At 47.2% G+C, this 20,352-nt stretch overlaps 1 protein-coding gene across 10 annotated transcripts in view; it reads right to left on the minus strand.

Annotated features, from left to right (window-relative positions):
* The window catches only part of SEMA4A (semaphorin 4A), an 80,130-nt gene that overhangs the window by 29,022 nt on the left and 30,756 nt on the right, over positions 1-20,352 (minus strand). For 9 of the 10 annotated variants that reach the window (XM_081174554.1, XM_081174557.1, XM_081174555.1 and 6 more), the window contains one exon: positions 10,057-10,220. In XM_081174554.1, the coding sequence (XP_081030680.1) occupies positions 10,057-10,153 (97 nt within the window). In that variant the 5' untranslated portion in view covers positions 10,154-10,220. Of the gene's footprint in view, positions 1-10,056; positions 10,221-14,483; positions 14,622-20,352 lie in introns of those variants that run through there. The other variant, XM_081174553.1, reaches the window with a different exon arrangement.

Below are 20,352 nucleotides of genomic sequence, written 5' to 3' on the forward strand. Positions count from 1 at the left end.
TTTCTGAACAAAAAGTCTGATTTACTGTAAATAGGAAGATTCCTTATACTGGAACTGCCCATTCATCCATCGGGACTGGTCATTCATCCTATTTCCTTGACTGGCAGCAGCAATCCAGGGTTTCAGATGGAATCTCTCATAGCACTACGTGGAGACATCACGGTGTTAAAACCTGGGACCTTCAGTTAGCTAAACACATATGCTCTCCCATCGAGCCAAGGTCCTTCCCAAAATTTCTCATGCTCTGGAGGGGTGTGCACAATGATATATATATTAATCTCCACTTTGAGGATTTGGTTTGAGTTGGAAGTTCAGATTATGTAACCCACATTTAAATTAATTTTTTTTAAAAAATACCCTCTCCCTGACACCCACCCATGCACAAGTGTATTTTTAAGGTCCTCCCCTCCCTCCCTTCTCCTCCCAAAAAACCCACAAGAATTTTGGCTCTAGGCCTGAAATGGTCTTGTGTACATTGGCTTCCAGAGGTTTAAGTGCACTTAGTTTGCACTGTACAGCATCCATGGAGTTTCCCTAGGTCCAGGTTGGGTGGGGGAGGGGGGGCGTCATAGTGTGATGACAGAACATCTGCTTTGTATGCACAAGGTTCCAGCTTCAATCTCTGGCATCTCCAGGTAGGGCCAGAAAAGACCACTGCCTGAAACCATGGAGAGCCACTACCAGTCTGTCTTGACAGTCCTGACAGCTAGACGGAGCAATGGTCTGATTTTGTGCAAGGCAGCTTCTTATTAAAAGCAGCCCTTTATTCAGAAACATGTGGTCTAGAACCTTGTTTTATTCGAAGGGGAAGAGCCATAGCTCCATGGTACAGGGTTGGACTTAGTCTGCGGCAGCTTCCTCTCTAGTCCACAGCCAGCCCCTGCCCACTTTTCTCTTTCTGACCCACTCCAGTCTCCATCTCACAGCAAAAAACGATTGGAGAGAAGGAATCAATGGGCTGGAGAGGCAGCAGCTGCTGTTTGTTTCCTACACGTCGGCAGCACAGATGTCCGAGTAATTACTGCCGGAAGATGCTGCTTTTACCACACCGGCTCTATTTTGGGTTGACAAAGGAACTGCTGCCACCACTCCGTCTTCCTCCCACCCTCCGGCCACTTGATAAGTTTCCTTTGCACAGAGCAGTTCAGTGGCCAGAGCTGTGGGCTGCTAAATTAAGCCAGTGTGGAGGAAGGAAGCCCCTCTTCTCACTTGCGTACCACAAACATGCATCTGTGTGAGCAATGAGCATATAGGCAGAGGATTGGGGCCACTGCTAGCACTACTCAGAGCAGATCTGCTGAAATTCATGGAGCAAAGTTGGTCATGTCCATTCATCTCAATGGAGTCTGCTCCGAGCAACCCAAGGTGAGCTGAACTAGTCAGACCAGATCATGATTTCAGATGGCCGGTAAAGCATTCTCATCAGTGACCTGGTGATGATGCTCTCCAGGTATTGTATTTATTTTTTTATTTATATACTGCCCTTCATCAAACGATCAGGGTGGTCCACAGAATAAAATACAAGATAAAACACAGTAAATAATTAAACCAAAACAACAAAACAATAGCCCCCACCTTCCCACAGATACAATTAAATGGCTGTAGGATGTCAATCAGCCAAAGGGCTGGTTGAAGAGGAAAATTTATGCCTGTTGCCTAAAAATATATAATGAAGGCGCCAGGCGAACCTGGGCATTTCCCACACACCCCTCACCCAGCTGGATGCCACCATCATCCTAGGAAAAGGAACATTAAGCCAATGGAAGGGCTTTGTGTAAGAACATATGAACACAAGCAGAGCTGCTGGAACAGGCCAGCGGCCCATCTAGTCCATTGTCCTGTTCCCACTCAGATGCCTGTGGGAAATCTGCTGGCAGGACCTGATCCCAAGATCCCTCTCCCCTCCTGTGGGATTCAGAACCATTGTTGCCTCCGACCATGGAGGCAGAGCAGAGGTATTGTGGATCTTTATCCTCCATGAATTTGTATGTGGGAGTTTTGGTTGAGGAGGCAAGATCTGGTGGGATGTTAACGCTTTGAGCCCCCACCCCCACTCCACCCCATGCTCAGCTTGTATATATGTGTGAATAAAACTATATCTCCTAAGGACACCCCAGTCTCTGCTGTCCTTCATTCCTAAAGAAATCAAGGGTAAGTGCCTGGGTCAAACTCTGGGTAAGTGCCTGGAGTCTCTTACTGCTCCGAGATTGGGGCAGTGCGCAATAGTACCATCTATTCATTTATGTCATTTCATTTCATTTAGGAAACACTTGCCCTGAAACTTCCCAAAGTGATTTAACAATAAAGACATATCTAAAAACAATGTAAAATCCAATGCAGATGTCGACTGGGATAAAAATTACTGCTCTTCAGCCATTAATGAGTTCAAGGCAAGACCCGAGTGCAAAAGCAGCCATTCTCCCCACTCATGTTCCCCAGAAACTGGGAACCAAAGGCACACCACCTCCAACACAAAGCCCTCGGGACTGGACCCTTCGATAATCTTATCCTCTACATAGGGGTGCCAACTTGAATAAAATATTAGGGGAGCCCAGGTAAGCCCTGCCCTGCATAATCAATCACAAAACACATCAACTTCAGGAGGAGAGGGCTGGCCACCTCAAATATTTTATTGGAGGGGCCAAAGGAACCTCGGCTCCTAGGAAGAGACTCCTATGCCTCCGTTCATTTGCCCAGCCTCCTTCTAAAGCTGATGGGACACCATTGCATCCTACAGCAGCAAATTCCTCAGTTTGGTCTTCCCAACGGATCCTGTGTGGCTGAAAGATGGGGAACTGCTCCAAGGTCACCTCACTGAGCTTCACGGATTCGAACCTGGGGTCCTCTCAGTTCCAGGTTCACCACTGTCACCACTATGCCACACTGGTGCACAATGAACGTGTATGGACATGGACACATATGAGCTGGTGCATATGGACGGTGGTGTGACCGTAGCGGTGAAAATATCAAGGCGGCCCTTGTTTGAACCTGACCTCTGACACCATAACCTCGCCAGCTGGCCTTAGACAGGGGCACTGTCTCTTTGGCCACAGCCACACCATACATTTAAAACAGTCATGGCTTCCCCTAAATAATCCTGGGAGACATAGTTTGTTAAGGTTGCTGAGAGTTGTTAGGAGGCCCCTATCCCCCTCACAGAACTACAGCTCCCAGAGTGGTTTAACAATCCATTCCCCTTCACAGGGAGCTGCAACAATTGTGGGCAATAAGGGCCTCTTAACTGCTGCTGTCAGCGATTTAACACCCTCTGCCCCTTGACATCCTATGACCTTTTGGGGGTGGGGTTATTGGGTTGTTGTTTTTATTTTGATTATGTATTTTGCGGTTTTATATTATGACTTTATTCTGTGAACCACCCTGCGGGTATAGGGCGGCATATAAATCCAATAAATAATAATAATAAATAATAATTTAAATGTATGGTATCAGTGGGGCCTAAGTTACCTAACTGTGTTAGAAGGGGAGGCCATTTTAAGCATGTTCCTTCATTTTTTAAATGTGTCCCTCAACTGATTGCTCATTGGAAGAGCAAATATATTGTGCCCCAGAATGTTTTGTGAGGACACTTCGGTTGGGCTAGTAAAGACATTGCCCTATGTGAGGGTTTGATTAGCTGCTTGTGCGTGAAAACGTGCTCCCTCAGAGTTTGTGCGCCCCCACAAACCTCCGTGTGTGACGGAGCTCCTCAGACATGTCTGCTCTAGTCACTAGTAGAGTCCGACAGTGGCTGTCTGCGGAAGCGTTTCCAACAAAGAAGTTCCTTAACGGAAACGCGTCTCCTGGACTCACGGCGTGACAGTTTCCTGCGAGGTATGGGTCTCCCTATGGGAGACTCCGATACCTCCCCACTGTTCTCGCTGGAAGCCTCCCTGAGCCCTCCCTCCTGCTCGCATTCCCTCAGAGACCCACTCCTCCCCCTGCTGGTCCCTGCTTCAGCAGTTGAGTCTCTTTCATCCTGCCTGAGTCCCTCCACCACCTGATGCTCTGATGGCAGTTCCCTGACATCCACCTCCCCTCCAGGGCCCCCCTCACCCCCTCCCAATTCCTCCCCCCTGGGAGGTGAAGGGCTAAAACCCCGAAACGAATCTTCCTCATCTTCTGACGTCTCGAACAATTCTCTCCATCGATCGTCGTCCTGGCCAGCTGAATCCTCCTCCTCTTCAGAATCTGGGAACCCCTCCAACTCCTCTTCCTCGTCGGTGGTGGCAAAGTATTCCCTTCGGAACCTCGCTACAGGCTGAGGTTTACGTGGGAACCTCTGATGAAAAGTCTCTATTAAAACCTCGTCATTGACATCCTCTGCCCTAACCCAGGTGTTTTCCGACTCCGGTTCCCCTTCCCACATTACCAAATACTCTACTTGATCTCCCTTCCACCTGGAATCGAGGATCTCCGCTACATGGTAGCTGTGTTCCTTCTCCTCCATTGCTGGTCCCCTAGTGACCCTCCCCTCACTGTCTCCTCTATACGGTGACAGCAACGACCTGTGAAAAACTGGGTGCAGCTTCATGTGGTTCGGTAACCGGAGCCTGAAAGCCACTGGATTGACCTGCTGTATGACTTCAAACGGACCCAGCCTTTTGGGTCTTAATTTCTTACAACCTCCTTTGAATGGCAACCCTTGGGTTGACAGCCACACCTGGTCCCCCACCCTGATGCTTTCACCTTCCCTTCTGTTTTTGTCTGCTTGCCTCTTATATTCCTCCTTAGCCCTGTTTAAGTTGAGTTGGAGCTGGCGATGGATCGCTTCCATTTCTTCCACGAACTGTTCTGCAGCTGGAACGCTCCAGTTCTCCCCCTCCCCCCCTGGGAAGGCTCTGGGATGGCACCCGTGATTAGCCAAAAAGGGGCTCATCCCCGTGGACACGTTCTCTGCATTGTTGTAGGCAAATTCTGCCAACGCCAGCTTCTCCACCCAATCATTCTCTCTGTCATTAACATAACACCTCAAATATTGTTGGAGAACCCCATTTGCTCTTTCCGCCTGCCCGTTGGTTTCAGGATGACGGGCCGTCGAGAAATTAACCTCTACATGCAGTAAGCTCATGAGCTTCCTCCAGAACCTGGAAGTAAATTGTTTCCCTCGGTCTGAAACCACCCTCAAGGGGGCGCCATGCAACCTAAACACATTCTCTACAAACAATTTGGCGGTTTCTTCTGCTGTAACCGCATGTGAGCAGGCTATGAAGTGGGCCATTTTAGTTAACAGGTCTACTACAACCATGATGGCTGTTTTCCCTCTAGACCTTGGCAGATCAGTCATGAAATCTATTGCCACTGCTTCCCACGGTCTCTCAGGTGTGGGCAGTGGTTCTAATAAACCAGCCGGCGCCTGCCTCTCCCCCTTGGCTCTTTGGCATTGTTCACACCCTCTCACATACTCCCGCACATCTTCCCTGACCTTGGGCCACCAAAATTCCCTGGTAACCAGCCACATGGTTTTGTGTTGCCCAAAGTGCCCTGCTGTGGGGCTATCGTGCAGCTGCTTGAGTACTTTCTCCCTCAATTCCCCTTCAGGTATATATAACGCTCCCTTATAATACAATGCCCCATTTCTCTCCTCAAAACCACCGGGTTTGTCTTCCTCCCCTCTGAGATCCCTGAGTTTCCCCTGGGCGTATGCATCCTGCACCGTACCCTCTACCAATTCCCTTTGCCCCACCAAAGTCGCCCCACACACCCAGCGGTCCTCTGGAATGATATGGGTTTCTTCGGGTGCTCCCTCCCCCTCCAAATATTCAGGCTTGCGTGAGAGAGCGTCCGCCCTAACATTCTCTGGGCCTGGCACATAACAAATCTCAAAGTTAAATTTGGAGAACTCTTGGGCCCATCTCAACTGCCTTTGGTTGAGCACTCGCGCCGTTCTCCAGTACTCTAGATTTTTATGGTCCGTGCACACTTGCACTTTATGTTGTGCACCAACTAGCAGATGCCTCCATCTCCGGAACGCCTCATGAATAGCAAGCAGTTCTCGGTCGTACACCGTGTAGTTCCTCTCGGATTTGTTCAGCTTCCGCGAGAAGAAGGCACACGGACGCCACTCCGACTCCTCCTTCCCCGGCTGCAGAAGAAGCACCGCCCCTATGGCTCTGTCAGATGCGTCTGTTTCAACCCTTAGCTTCTTTCGTAAATCCACATGCAGAAGTTGTTCTTCAGAGGCGAAGGCCCTTTTCAGTTCCTCAAACGCTCGCCCCGCCTCCGCCGTCCATACAAACTTCTTCTTACTGCTGAGACAGTCAGTGATGGGCGCCGTCAGATGGGCGAAGTTGCGGATGAACTTACGATAAAAGTTTCCAAACCCTAGGAACCTCTGCACATCCTTCTTGGTTTTGGGTGTTTTCCATTCCAGCACTGCCTGTACCTTGCCGGGATCCATGGCCAATCCCTTGTCTGACAGGCGGTACCCCAGGAATTCCACCTCCTTGGTATGGAACCGACACTTCTCCAGTTTGACCCACAGCCTGTTGGCTTGCAGTCTGCTCAACACTTCTCTGACGTCTCTCACATGTTGCTCCTCATTCTCAGAATACACCAACACATCATCTAGAAAGGCAACGCAATTCTTGTAGAGCAAAGGGCCCAGCACGTGGTTCATAAAAGATTGAAAACACGCGGAGCCTGCTTGTAATCCAAATGGCATAACGAGGTATTCAAACGCCCCCAAAGGGGTAAACATGGTGGTTTTCCATTCATCCCCTTTCCTTATGCGTATCAGGTTGTACGCACCCCTTAGATCCAGCTTTGTGAAAATCTTTCCCTTCCTCACCATGGTCAAAATATCATCAATTCTGGGCATAGGGAACGCCACCGGTTCAGTCACTGCATTCAGCCGCCTAAAATCACATACAAGTCTCGGCTTGTCCGCATTTTTTTTGTCCACAAAGAACACTGGGCTCCCCCCTGCTGCTTTGGACTCTCTGATGAAGCCTCTCTTCAGGTTCTTGTCAATGAACCCTCGCAACTCCTGCATTTCCCTGTCTGACATGGCATACAACTTGCCCACGGGAAGCTGTGCTCCAGGGAGTAAATTGATCTGACAATCAAAGGGTCTATGAGGTGGTAGTTGGTCAGCTTCCTTCTCGCTGAACACGTCGCTGAGATCTGCATACTGTGGTGGTACCTTCACCTTCCCCATTACTTCAGTCCCTGCTAGGGTGGCTTGGGCCCCTACTGAACCCTTCTCCCCTTTGCAGTGTTCTAGGCAATGTGCTGAACCAAAGGACACCACTCTTTGATGCCAGCCAACCAGCGGATCATGTAGAGCTAGCCAGCTCATTCCCAAAATAATGGGAGCGCCTCCCAGGGTGGCCACATTAAACGCTATCAGTTCTGTGTGCCTTGCCACCCTCATTATCATTGGGACAGTCTGCAAGCGGACTCCTCCTCCCAACAACTCCCTGCCATCAATCGTGGTCACCTGCAGGGGGTTGCTTAAAGGGATGGTCTGTATCTGGTGTTCAGCAGCAAACTCCTTGCTCATAAAATTGCAGGAGCTGCCTGAGTCCAATAGCGCCTTTATTTTTAGGGGGTGCCCATTCTGCAGCTCTAGCGACACTTCAATCACTAGAGCAGGTCGAGGAGCTTCTGGCACGGGCACTTTCACTGCTCTTTGGCCTGGCTGCAGTGCCCCAATTGTGGCAACCAGGCGTTGGCTTTTACCTGCTCCGCTCCCCCTTCTTCTCCCCCCTCAACAGCTCCCACCATCCCTTGCCATTCCTTCCTCTGGGGGCAGACTCTGGCAAAGTGGCCTGGCTGTTGGCAGAGATAGCATTTCCGGGGGCCCTTTCCCTCCTTCTTAGCTCCCTCGCTGGTTTTTGAAAATGCGCGCGCGCGCGCTGTTCCGATTTCCATCGGCTCTGCCGGCGGGAAAGCTGGCTCAGGAATGTCTGGAATGCGGAACTCCTTCCAACGTTCCCCTCTCCCTTCCCGCCTCTCCAAGGCTCTTGCCTCCTGCCGCGCTCCTATGGTCAGCGCAGATTTGGTCAGCTGATCCATAGACTCCGCCCTGGGGCTCCGTGCCAGCTCGTCTTTCACCCCCGAAGAAAGACCTTCTTCAAATAGCATTTGAACGGGTGCCGCCGATAAATCCCAACTCAGTCTGTGAATCAGCATGGTAAACTCAGTCCAATATTCACGGACAGATCGACTCCCCTGCTTACAAGCCATTAGCTGTCTGCGCACCACCCCTTCCTCAATATCGCTGGAAAACATGATATCCATTGCACGAAAGAACTTCATTGTGTCCTTTAGTATGTCATTGTGCGTTGCCATTAGGGGTCGCACCCAGTCTCTAGCCCCTTTCTCAAGATGCCCAATTACAAAAGCAACTCGCGATTCCTCATCAGGGAACTCATCGAACTGCACATTAAGGGCATATTGCATCTCTGTCCTAAAAGCATGGTAGTCCTTGGGGTCCCCCCCAAATTTCTGCACCAATCCTGGTACCTTTCTGGGGAATTGAGTGGCTCTCCCCTTCTTGTCTGCATCCTGAGCCCTTCTCTCCTCCAGCCTCGCCGTCTGCAGGGCCAGTTGAACCTCCAACGCTCGGTATCTATCTTCCAAGCTTGGACCAGCTCCAGCCCCTGCTCCTCCGGTTCCGGTTGGTTCGCTCATGATGCCTTCTCTTGCACAGGCAGCGTACAAAGACTGTCGGACTGCTGTGAGGGTTTGATTAGCTGCTTGTGCGTGAAAACGTGCTCCCTCAGAGTTTGTGCGCCCCCACAAACCTCCGTGTGTGACGGAGCTCCTCAGACATGTCTGCTCTAGTCACTAGTAGAGTCCGACAGTGGCTGTCTGCGGAAGCGTTTCCAACAAAGAAGTTCCTTAACGGAAACGCGTCTCCTGGACTCACGGCGTGACAGTTTCCTGCGAGGTATGGGTCTCCCTATGGGAGACTCCGATACCTCCCCACTGTTCTCGCTGGAAGCCTCCCTGAGCCCTCCCTCCTGCTCGCATTCCCTCAGAGACCCACTCCTCCCCCTGCTGGTCCCTGCTTCAGCAGTTGAGTCTCTTTCATCCTGCCTGAGTCCCTCCACCACCTGATGCTCTGATGGCAGTTCCCTGACACCCTAATAATGGTTTTTAGAAATAAGTGTCTTAGCAGCGCCATGGAAAGAAGAAATCCCATGCTGCTCTGCTGACATATGAGTCAGGCATGAGGTGCAAGGCCCAAGCGAAGAAGGGGAGCCAGTGGCAGTTTAGCCTGGCCTGTTTGCCCCCCTTCTGGAGAGCCAAACCTCTGTCCTCCCACTGTGAGAGAGGCTTGGCCTTCAAGGATAATGTCAGGCTACATTTAAAGCACTGTGACACCCCTTAAACAGTCAAGGCTTCCCCCAAAGAATTCTGGGAGCCATAGTTTGTACAGGGTGCTGGGAGTTGTTAGGAGGCCCCTATTCCCCTCACAGAGCTACAGTTCTCAAGAGCAGTTAATGATCATTCCCTCTTCACAGGGAACTATGGGAACTATGCATAGGGAAAAGACATCTCTGCCGTCAATGCCCCTGTGGTATGTAAACAAACAGAAATGAATCTGACCCGCTAATGATGTGAACGTGCTGATGCAAACAGCTAGAGGAGAAAGAGCTGTGAAATGCCCCAGAGAAACAAACAACTTCACAGTGCTCTAAGGTGGCAATGCTGGCACAGCCTTAGTTGGATAGAACCCTAAAACCCTAAAATGAGTTTTGGGGAGGTGTTCTGGGAGGCCGCTTCAGTGAGGGAGAGTGCAAGTCATAAGACAAGTACGGCAGAACTGTCATTGCTGCAGTTGCAAGCCTATCTTTGCCACCATGAGGACTAGAAACCTACTCATGCTTGGTTTGGGTTTTTTTGGAAAGAACCCTACTCTAACCCTGTGTGGAAATTCAGCTCTCAGTACTCATTCCCAAGCTTGCATTCATAAGCAGTGCAATCATCGAAAACACTCATCTCAACCCAGGTTGCCTTCCCTCTTCCAAATCTCCCTCGTTCTCTTTCAAAGCCCCCTTTCAGTATCTCCCCCTGGGTGCTGCTGCTGCTATCCTTTGAGTTACTCACCTTTCCGGAAGGTTAGCCTTGGCATCTGATCTGTGGCCAGAGCAGCCGCGAACATCAAGAGGCAGCCCAAGAGGTGGGAAGACTGTCCGGAGTTCATGGCTGGTTATTAGCAGACGGCAGTAGCGGGTTGGTTGAGAGTGGCGGAGGGGCAGCTAGCTTGGTAGCTGTTAAAGCAGAAGAGGAGAAAAGAGGAAGTCAACCACCAGAAAGAGAACGTATTTGGCCAACTGCTTGTCTGGAGCGGAACTGGGTTGGCTGATCAGAAGGCAGATTTCTAAATACTGTGTGTGGTATTTTGCTGCCATGATGGCATCCTCAGAGTGTTTCTGCTTGTGGTTGTTCCAGTGAAGCAGGAAGGAAAAGAGGAGGCCTTTCTACACAATGAAACGCAGAGACCACGGCTGGGAATGGAATTAACCAAAGAAGAAAGCAGAATCTTAATTCTGAATTAACTCTGCAGTTTAGACTGGATCTGAAATCAGTTTACCAAAACCACTTGCCTGGTTTGGAAGGAGTGGAGAGACAATTTCATGGAAGGGGTCTCACCAGAGATGGATTACCCAACAACAGACTGAGCACGTGCTTAGGGCAACCCCCCCCCCCCAAATGAGAAACTTTGCAAAAAGCTTGACAGTTGATATTTCGAAAAGGAAAACACTAAAATAGGAATCATGGGGGAAACCAGAATTGTAAATGAAATCTCCCCCCATTTTTCTGTTCTCTTTTTATTACTCATCCTGAAATAAACCAGGGGATGCCCCACTAATGTACATCGAACCAGAGTAAGGAAGCCGGATCCTGTCCTGTGTTACACATGGCATCTATGCATGTACATTTCAGCATACATGTCAATTTTGTGTCATTTTGAAAAATAAAATTATATTTCATGGTTTAGTATTGTTTTTATTTATTTTTAATTTTAATTATTTGTACACCACCCATCTGGCTGGGTTTCCCCAGCCACTCTGGGCGGCTTCCAACAAAGATTAAAAATACATTAAATTTTGAATTACACAGGTTGGGGGGGATGTAAAATAATCTTTTCATTGGTTAGGACTTCTAAAGGTCTTGATCCAGCCCTGGGTCATAGAATTGTAGAGTTGGAAGATACCCCAAGGGTCATCTAGTCCAACCCCTTGCAACGCAGGAATCTTAGCTAAAGCATCCATGACAGATGGCCATCGCACCTCTGATTAAAAACCTCAAAGGAAGGGGAGTCCACAATCTCCTGAGGGAGACTGTTCCACTGTCGACAGCTCTTATTGTCAGAAGGTTCTCTCTGTGTCTTCCTTTGGTCCTGTGGCAGTCTTTCTACTACCCATATGCAGTAAGTTTGTCCAGCTTAGGGACTGGCATGATAGAAGCTTGCACCAAGTAAGAGATCTTTATAAATATAAACACCCTTTATCCATAGAGGGACTTCCCACGAAACCTCAAGGCATGCGTGTCAATTAACTTCACATTCTTGACAGTCATTTTATCAGCAATAAAACAAGCAAAGATATAGCACTGAGAGAGCTCAGCAGCTTTGAGCTCTTGATGCTAGAATATGAACACAGTACTAAGGGTTTGGTCCCAAAAATATATTCTTTATTAAATGACGAAACAACCAGCTCTTTTCATTTTCTCTGAAAGTGCTTTGGAAATGTGATATTGAGCAGTCTATCACACATGAGTGCTGCACTGATATATGGCATAAGCAACTAGTTAAATCAATTTCTGCAATGGCCAGAGAATGCCATTTAAATTGGATCCATCAATGGGATCTTACCTCTCTGCGCCTGGCACACATTTCTGGCTCTTAGGGCTATAACTGCTGGAGAGGCTGTGAAGTTAGGTTTTTCTTACATATACCTGTGCTGGGATTGCCCCCACATTGTTTCATATTGGACTGTGATATTTGCTTGAATAAATGCTACAAAGCATTTATTTGCTGTAAATGCAAACAATTATGTGACTCTCACTCTGCAGTTGGCTCTTCTCAGTATATGGGATGGAGAAAATGGGGATTTTGTGTACAAACCTTTGATAACTTTCTTTTGGTCAGACCAGGTTTCAAATCCCAACTTGGCCATAAAGCTCACTGGGTGGTGATCTTGGGCTAGTGACTGCCTCCCAGCCTAACCTACCTTGCAGGTTTGTTGTGAGGATAAAATGGGAGGGATAAGTATGCATACCACCTTGAACTCCTTGGAAGAGAGGTGGGATACAGATGTAATCAATGATAAATAAATAATAAATAAATTGGCTAAACACACTGTGGAGTATCGTAACGGTGGGGAAATTATCAGTTGCATTAAAACTGGCAGAAGGAAAAGCTAAACTGATGAATTTCTTTGTGGTCTGGGACCATTCCACGGAGTATGTCAGAACACATGGACAGAAAGCAAATCTGTCTCAGGCGTTTCTTAGACAGGCGTTTCTTTGTTCAACCCTGATGCTCTCCTAGAACAGCGGGAAAAGGGATCTCAATGCTTTGATAGTACCTGGGCAGATGAAACTGAAATGTTGTAACTGCAGGTACCAATTTTTTTTGGGGGGTGGGGGGAGAGAGAAGAGATGTTGCTTGCATCTGATTTACTTCAATTTGAGCATTAGCCGTGCATCTTATTTGCCATATTAATGTTTCACACTTTCATGTTTGGAATCTCTCATTCTTCTATAGGGTAAAAACTTTCGCAATAAAAATATGCAGAAAAGAGGAAGACTTAAGGGACAAGTTTATCATGCCCTAGGTGAAGATGGCAGGGAGTGGGGAGTTCTGCAAGGCACCAAACAAGGAGGTGCCACTAATCCTGGGACTGTGGGAAAGATCCACTGAAAACAAATGGTAGCAAAAACCTAGGAGGGAATCTGAAGTCATAAGCTTCCCATGTGGTCTGGTACTGGCACAAAATTCAGAGCAGTCTTTGCCACCTGGTGTTCTTCAGCTGTTTTGGGCTATGGCTCCCATCATGGTACAAGAAGGCTGGTTTAAAGTTTATCCACCATAAGCTGTAAAGAATGTTTTCTTTCTTTTCTTTTTTTACTTTTTCAATCCTTTATTATTTTTTCAATTATTTGGCACAGGCGGACTGGACATTCAATACAGTATTGTAAATTCTTTTCATTGTTGGCAAACCAGTGACCAGAAATGCTTAGGAATTGCATCGGACCACAAGGGTATTTGCGAAATCAGAGGGAGTAATTTGCCTTCTTGTTTCTTAAAGATTCCTGCACTGCAGAGGGTTGGACTGGATGATCCTCATGGTCCCTTCCAACTCTACAATTCTGTGATTCTGTAAACAATAGAGGGGTACCAGGTGCTGGAGAAAGTCTCCCGCATTTTACCTGCTCCAGCCAGTTTACTTAGAGCAAACAGGAAGAGAGGTAAGGTCAAGCAGGCAGCCTTTCACCTATTGGTTTCTCTGTTCAAACTGGCAACTCCTCCAAAATTATTGGCATATGCCAGGAGATTACTTGAGCATTATGCAGTCCGGCTCATACATCCATGCCTTTGTCTAAGCTGGTCCCCCAATTCTCCTTCTTGGTTTAGGAGCTTTTTGTCCATCCACTGAAACTTATGCCTGCAGGTGACCAAAGCTTGACACAGATGCTTAGCCAATTAAATTGCCCCTGGAAGGCCCAGAAGTAATCCCAAAGCATCCCAAGGAATTTGCCTTGTGTTGCAAGATTACAACGCCCTGCTGGATAATGAAAACAATACTGTAGCATAAGAGCAACCTGTCTGGCAACTCTGGCATTGGCACCTGCCACGTTTATCAAACATGTCCTCAAATTACCTTAATTACAGACAAGTAATTTTATGCAGATGAGCAATGGCCCTGCAGCCCATTATATTTGGCCACTGTGCCTAGTAGCAGCCACATGCCCCTGCCTTAAGTCCACCCTTGTCTTCAACTGCTTGGAGCTTTTCCCTTGGAGACGACGCCAAGCTGAGCCTTTGCCTCCCTCCAGTCCTATTCCCAACACGCTAGCCTCTACCCCACATGTCATGTGCCGCTGGCTAGACTATAATCAAATGCACAATCTGACAAAGTGGAATTAAGCCTACAACAGCTCAAGTTGCAAACACAGTAAGGGCCAAGCTCTTGACAAGACACCTTTCCTGCACTGAGTAATTGCATGAATGGGTTCTAGAGTAAACCATGGGTGCAGGAGCCCTGGCCTGGATTGGGACCACAGGGCAAAAGGTCCCCTAGCAGTGGGGCCAGGATTCCAAGCTAGGTGGGGAAGTGCACCTGCTAAGAACTATAAAACCTAAGCAAAATATTAGGACAATGGTTCATGTAATGTTGCTTATGTGCTTTTATAATTATTTAAGAAAGGGGTAAACACACAGAGAGAGATGCAAATGATGTTAGTAGTAGTAGTACCGATATTGCAAGACATATCCAAATTAGCATCTTTCTCCCATCCCATAATACCTTTCAGGCCTGGCCCTTGAAGTGCTGAGTCAGCTGCCTGTCCCTCCTCCTCCTCCTGCTGCTGCTGCTGCTGCTGCTCTGGGTGTTACAGAGATCAACCTCAGAAGCCGCCAGGTGACAAGTGGCTGACAGAGGCAGGACAGGCTGGTGATAAGGTCCAGCCAGAGCCAAGTCATCCTCATTTCCTGGCATCGCCAGAGCCCGCCTGCAAGGGTCAGCTGCTTCTTTGCTGAGCCTCAGCAGCCTTCATATGACTTGAAAGCAGGTGGTGGGGGAAGCCAGCAGTTGTGCAAGGAAGAGCTATGGAAGCCCTGCTACCGGGTGAACGGAAGCAGTCAGCTGGGGCTGCTTCCGACACACCCCTCATTTGCATTTCCTTCCATATTTTGGAGCTCCAGAATTACCCAAGTCTAGTTCCAAAAAGTGACAGTGATGTATTAGGAACGCATCGTCGTTTCATTTTCTGTTTTCAAATTTCGTACGGAACCCTTTTTTTGCATGGCCAGGTTGCCACACCTTTCCATTCCTAGACCCCTTTTTATGCATCTGTTATACATGAGCATGTTGATATAACAAGTCATGCCCCTTCTTCTTCTTCATCATCATCATCATCATCTTCTTCTTAATTCTTTGTGTGTCTGTGTCTAATCCTGTCCCTTTCTAAAATTCATTTATTGGTGTGTGTTCTTCTTTTTGCAAATCTATCAAATAATAAAATAAAATCGGGATTAAGGGGTTCAAAGACGGTGGGTAGGTGGGTGGGTGTGCTACGTATGTCTCGGTGGTGTAGTAACGGTGGCACTCACCCTTCTTCAGATAGGAAATTTGGGAGGGGAAGAGAAAGAAATATTCCTATTTTCATCTGAGGAATGTTGGAAGGTATGAACTCTCCCAGCCCTACCTAAAGACGCCATTGGGGTCTGACCCTGGGGCCTTCTGCAGATCGGAATTGCATGCGGTTCACATTTCAAAGCAAAGTAATCTAATTTGTACCTCTCAGATTAATATATGTGGATTGGAATGTAGTTACCCTTCAGACTTCTCTCAAGTGTCAAAAGCCAGGGTAAAGAGGTAAGTCTCTGGCATTTGCTGGAAGCTTTATAATGAAGGGGCCAGACACACTTCTCTGTGGGGAGGAAGTTCCACGATTACAGGCTCCCACAGAGAAGGCCCTCTCCTGGCTTAATAACGTTTGGGATTTGACTATAATGAGAAAAATAACATCTTATCTAAGAGCAAGAATCTCGAATGATTATAGAAGCAAATCATGGGAAAGCTGGTTGCCCTTTATACAACATCGCCAATAAAATATTTACCTCCCGCAAAAAACCAAATTTGAAGTTTTTTTAGAAGAAATACTGTAATTTTATGTTGTCCTATTTTCTTGCAGACTACTATACTCTGAAATAATTTTCACAGGAACAATTTCATTGATTATCGTTAGTAGTTGCCAAATGATTTTTTTTAAGTGTTAAAAATGGTTTTTGGTCGCCTTCCTATGATTTGACTTACTTTGTTTTTGTGTTAACTTATTTACTTACAAAGCACGCCATTGGAGTTCTGTAACATTCTGTGCTATGACTTTTTTGTCGGGGGGAATCTAATACAAAAACTCAGGGCGTCTTCAGGTAAGGTTAGGAGAAGCCCTTCCCTTAAACCCTGGCAAGCTGCTGCCAGTCAGTATAAGGCAATTAGCTTCCTGTGTCCCTAGCCTTCACATCAGGGAGCAAGCCAACTGTGGAACAGTCTGTCAGATACCATTCCAAAGGAATTAATCGCACTGCCAGCAAAGAAGAATCTAATAGCCATTGTTAATAAGAGTAAAGGCTGAGAGGTCTTTTTCAGTGTCTGTTAAATCAGTGCCAGATATGTCACATGAAGACCAGCTGACTGTCATGTTGTGTTATGTGCTACACAACAGACCAGTTGAACATTTCATGACCTTCAGAAGCATCAGTTGCCACACAGGGGAGAAACTTCCCTCTGATGGCTCAAAAAACAGGAAAGGTATCAGTCTCCATTGTAGCCAAAGCTATGGCCAAGGCCGGTAGTGCCTATTCAGGGATGCTTTGGTTCCTAACATACCATTGTTGGCTAGTCTGCTGTGAACTGGTGCATGGAAGCAATTTTATTTGGGGTGTGTGTGTGTGTGGATTTGTTAAAGAATGATACAAGTATTTCTCTCCATGAACCAGCCACTGGATGACTCTTAAGAGACTACCAGTTGAATGCCTGGGATGCCCGAATTTGTCTCAGAGACAGAGGCCTACCTAAGCTCCTTGCAACTTTGACAAGGAACTATATCGGTGTCCCCACCCCACCGCAAAAAATCACTTTACCACAATAGCCATAGTAGAAATTACTACATTTTATGCAATCCAAGTGCTCTAAGCATCCTGTATGAGGGCAAGATGAGAAAGAAGGGTAAAAAAAAATAATGCACGCCTATGTGCCGCTGTGCAAGAGAGATGAGAAGCTCCCATCATGTTTGATTGCCCCACAAATATGCATCATAAACATCATAGTCAAATAGGTGATTTTTGTGCTCCTGGTGGGGGCCTGTTTCACCAAAGCCAGGTACACCACTACTCAGGGAGAACAGCAAAGCTATGCACACCACAACAATCTCAAAGAACTAGGGAGAAACAGGGATGGTGAATCTCAAAAGGTGGTTGCAAGGATCCTAAAGGGACAGAATGGACACTTTGGAGGCTGGTATTTTGTGTGACTTACTTGATCCATTCAGCAGAAGCCACCTAAGCTTCCAAAGTGTTCAAGCTGAGCTTTCAGTGTTGTAAACCTACTGGGGAGTCTAGAAAACGTTCCTCAGGAAATAGTGGGGCAGTTCTGACGACAAGACTAGGGGCTGAAGGAGCACAAACCAAAAGCACAAATCAGCCACACACTGCAGAAGACATGTGGCGATGCTGCCACCCACAAATTGAAGGCTCATTCAGACTTCTGCTTGTCCCACTGCTTTCCCTGGGAAAGCCCAATCTTTACCGCTGAATCAGAGCAAACCTCAACTGGGTTTTCCCAGGGAAAGTGGCAGGGCAACCCGAAAACTCCCCGGATCTGTGCTTTCTAGACACAGGACAAGCGTAAGTGTGGGTGAGATCTCAGTCACAAAACTGTCTTCAGATTCTTCAATCCCAGAACATCAGGGGAAGGTTTAGGCCAATATTGACAAAGGTTTCCGTGTCCTGATAAAATTTTCACACAAAATGTGCAGACTGAACATCTGTGCGTGAAATACCCAGACAACCTTCCAGGAGATTTTAATGAACGCATTTCAGCCATTGTCAAATTCACATCCTTCTCGGATATTGAGAGAAAAGGCGATGAAAGCAGATGTGTTTGGATTTAGGGCTTTCAGCGGTGATGGAAAATTACTCCCCCAAATGTTGAAACTGCATTGCGTCTGTATTTGAGATGAATGATCAATCACTATAGTGGGGAATGTTCCTTTTTTAAAAGGATTTTTTTAAAAAAAGAAAGGCTTCTGATCCACCATGCCTCAAGAGCACCTCGCTGCTTTATCCCCTCCTGAGTGCTGCAGAGATTGAATTTGTTAGATCTTTGAATTACGCCGACATGATTCATGACTTTGCCACATCCAAAGCCAGGAAGAGACGGGGGAAACGCTTAAAAGAAATTAGCGTAGTGAATTATTTATGCTTGGAAAATTTTGATTTGAATATATTTGTTAATTTTTGGTAATTTGTTTTGAGGGCTTCATGATTCGATTTGCTTTTGCAGCAAGTTCAAGCTGTGGTGCCGTCTTATTCCGCTCAGGGCCGCAATACCTAAAAGATCACCTCATTCCATAGAGAGGCAATAGATCATTATGCTCCACAAGATAAAGCCTCCCACAGAAAGCATTTCATCAGGAGGTACCTTTCATATGATGTAGGAATCAGGACTTTAGTGTGCTGACACCAGTAGTGTGCAGCCAGTGGACATGGGGGGCTAAGCAAGTCCCCTAAACGTTCCCGTTAAAAACGTACATATTAGGAGGAATGCATGGTGCAAACCTGACAAATTTTCATCAATTTTTTTTAAAAAAGAAATTCAACTGATGCAGAGTGTGTCCTTTCCATCTTAAGACTGGAAAAACAAGAAACGGAGAGATAAACCTAAACTGGTGTTCCCATCTCTTGAGGAGGCGAGAGGCTGAAGCCAGCCCAGCCCTGTAGGTCCTCTGTTGCAAGTCCTCTTTCGTCCTGGTCAGACAAATCTGGCAGGTTTTTGAACCACTCCTAAACCTCTGTAGGGAGAAGAGAGTGGGCTGCACTTACGCACTGCAGACGAGAAATGCATTTATCATATCACAGCCAACAAAAATATATATCCTTCCAAGGGCTCCCCCCCACCCAGCTAGGACTCATTGGAACTCAGTACTGGCACCTTTCAGGTGGACACCATGGCCAGGATAAGAGAACAAGGGAGGCGTTCATGGTGCGTTCCCACATCTCTTCTTCTAGCACTTCTCATTCTTCCCCCAGAACTGAAACAGCACATGGATGGGCTTCCTTCTGCTCTTGGTACCTCTTTTCTTCTCCTGCCCAGATCCGCTGTTCTTCCCAGGGAACAGGCTGGCTCCCCACGTGTCCCCTCAGCCACACTTCCATCACTCCCTCCTTCTGGTGCTTTCTCCATGCCCATCCTCTTCTCTTTCAGTAAGTGCAGCCCTCCCAATGAGGATCTTTCTAGTCAAGCACCGCAGAAACAGAAACACACACCAGAGCTCTCGCCATCATCACCAGGGGATATTTTCACCCACAAGGCACCAAACTCCACTTCTGCTTAGCATTCACTTGCCGTATGAATTGAGAACTTGAGCTGGGCCAGCAGAATTAGGCTGGGGCCCGTGTCTGAACCCGGGATTGCAGGGAGAGAGAGGGCTGCCTCCCTCCTTATAACAATTAAGACCGTTCATCCAGGTGTTATCGATTCATTGATTCGCAGCATTTATGCCACGTCCCTTAGCCACAAAGGCTCTCAAGAGCAGCTTACAAAAATCACTTCCAAGAGGGTCACGGCCTGCAGGCTCACAATAAGGCATGGCACATAAGGAGAAAGGAATGAGAGGGAGGAGGAAAAAGCAAGGCTCAAGCACAAGTTTTTGAAGCTACAGCCAATGTCAGTGTGGGTCAGGTTCAGTATCTGTCTATTGTTGGTGGCTCATATCAAGGCACAAATGCAAGATATAAATGCTTTAAATGTAACGATAATGTACATGTATTAAATCATCTCCACATGGCAGCCAGGCTGGTGGAAGATGTAGTTCACAACATCCAGAGGGCAGCAAAGCCATGAATTTCCTGGCCATCCCCTGGAGCTTCTGATACATTGGCTAAAACACTTATTCTTGTTATATAGACCCTTATGCTGCATTAACTACAGTCACGTGTATACATAAATAGCATCAAAGAAGCCCAAAAGCAAATGTGAAGCTCAGGTATGTGAAAACACTACATGCATTTTCTCACACTCATCCTTTCTCTCCCTGCTTTCAAACTTTAAACCTTGAGGCAGATACCTAGCCCTGGAAAAAACTTAGGTTCCTTTTGCTGGTGCTGCAAATCTGTCAAGGACTCCTATCAGCCTTTGCCAACCTGGTGCCCTCCAGATGTTTTGGATGGGGGCTTGCAATCCAAAACATCTAGAGGGCACCAGGTTGACAAAGACTGCCCTGTACAGTCCTGGCCAAATGATCCTCTCTGATACTTTCACAAAATGGGAATAACTGTTGCCTATTTGGAAGAGAGGAAACATGCCACATTTGGCACATTTCCTTTGCTGAAGAGCAAGGGACCTACTCATCCCTGAACCAGTTAGTAAAATTGGCAGCCTAGTTTTTCGTCTC

The sequence above is a fragment of the Podarcis bocagei genome, assembly GCF_964188305.1.
Source record: "Podarcis bocagei genome assembly, chromosome: 16".
Taxonomy (NCBI): Eukaryota; Metazoa; Chordata; class Lepidosauria; order Squamata; family Lacertidae; genus Podarcis; species Podarcis bocagei.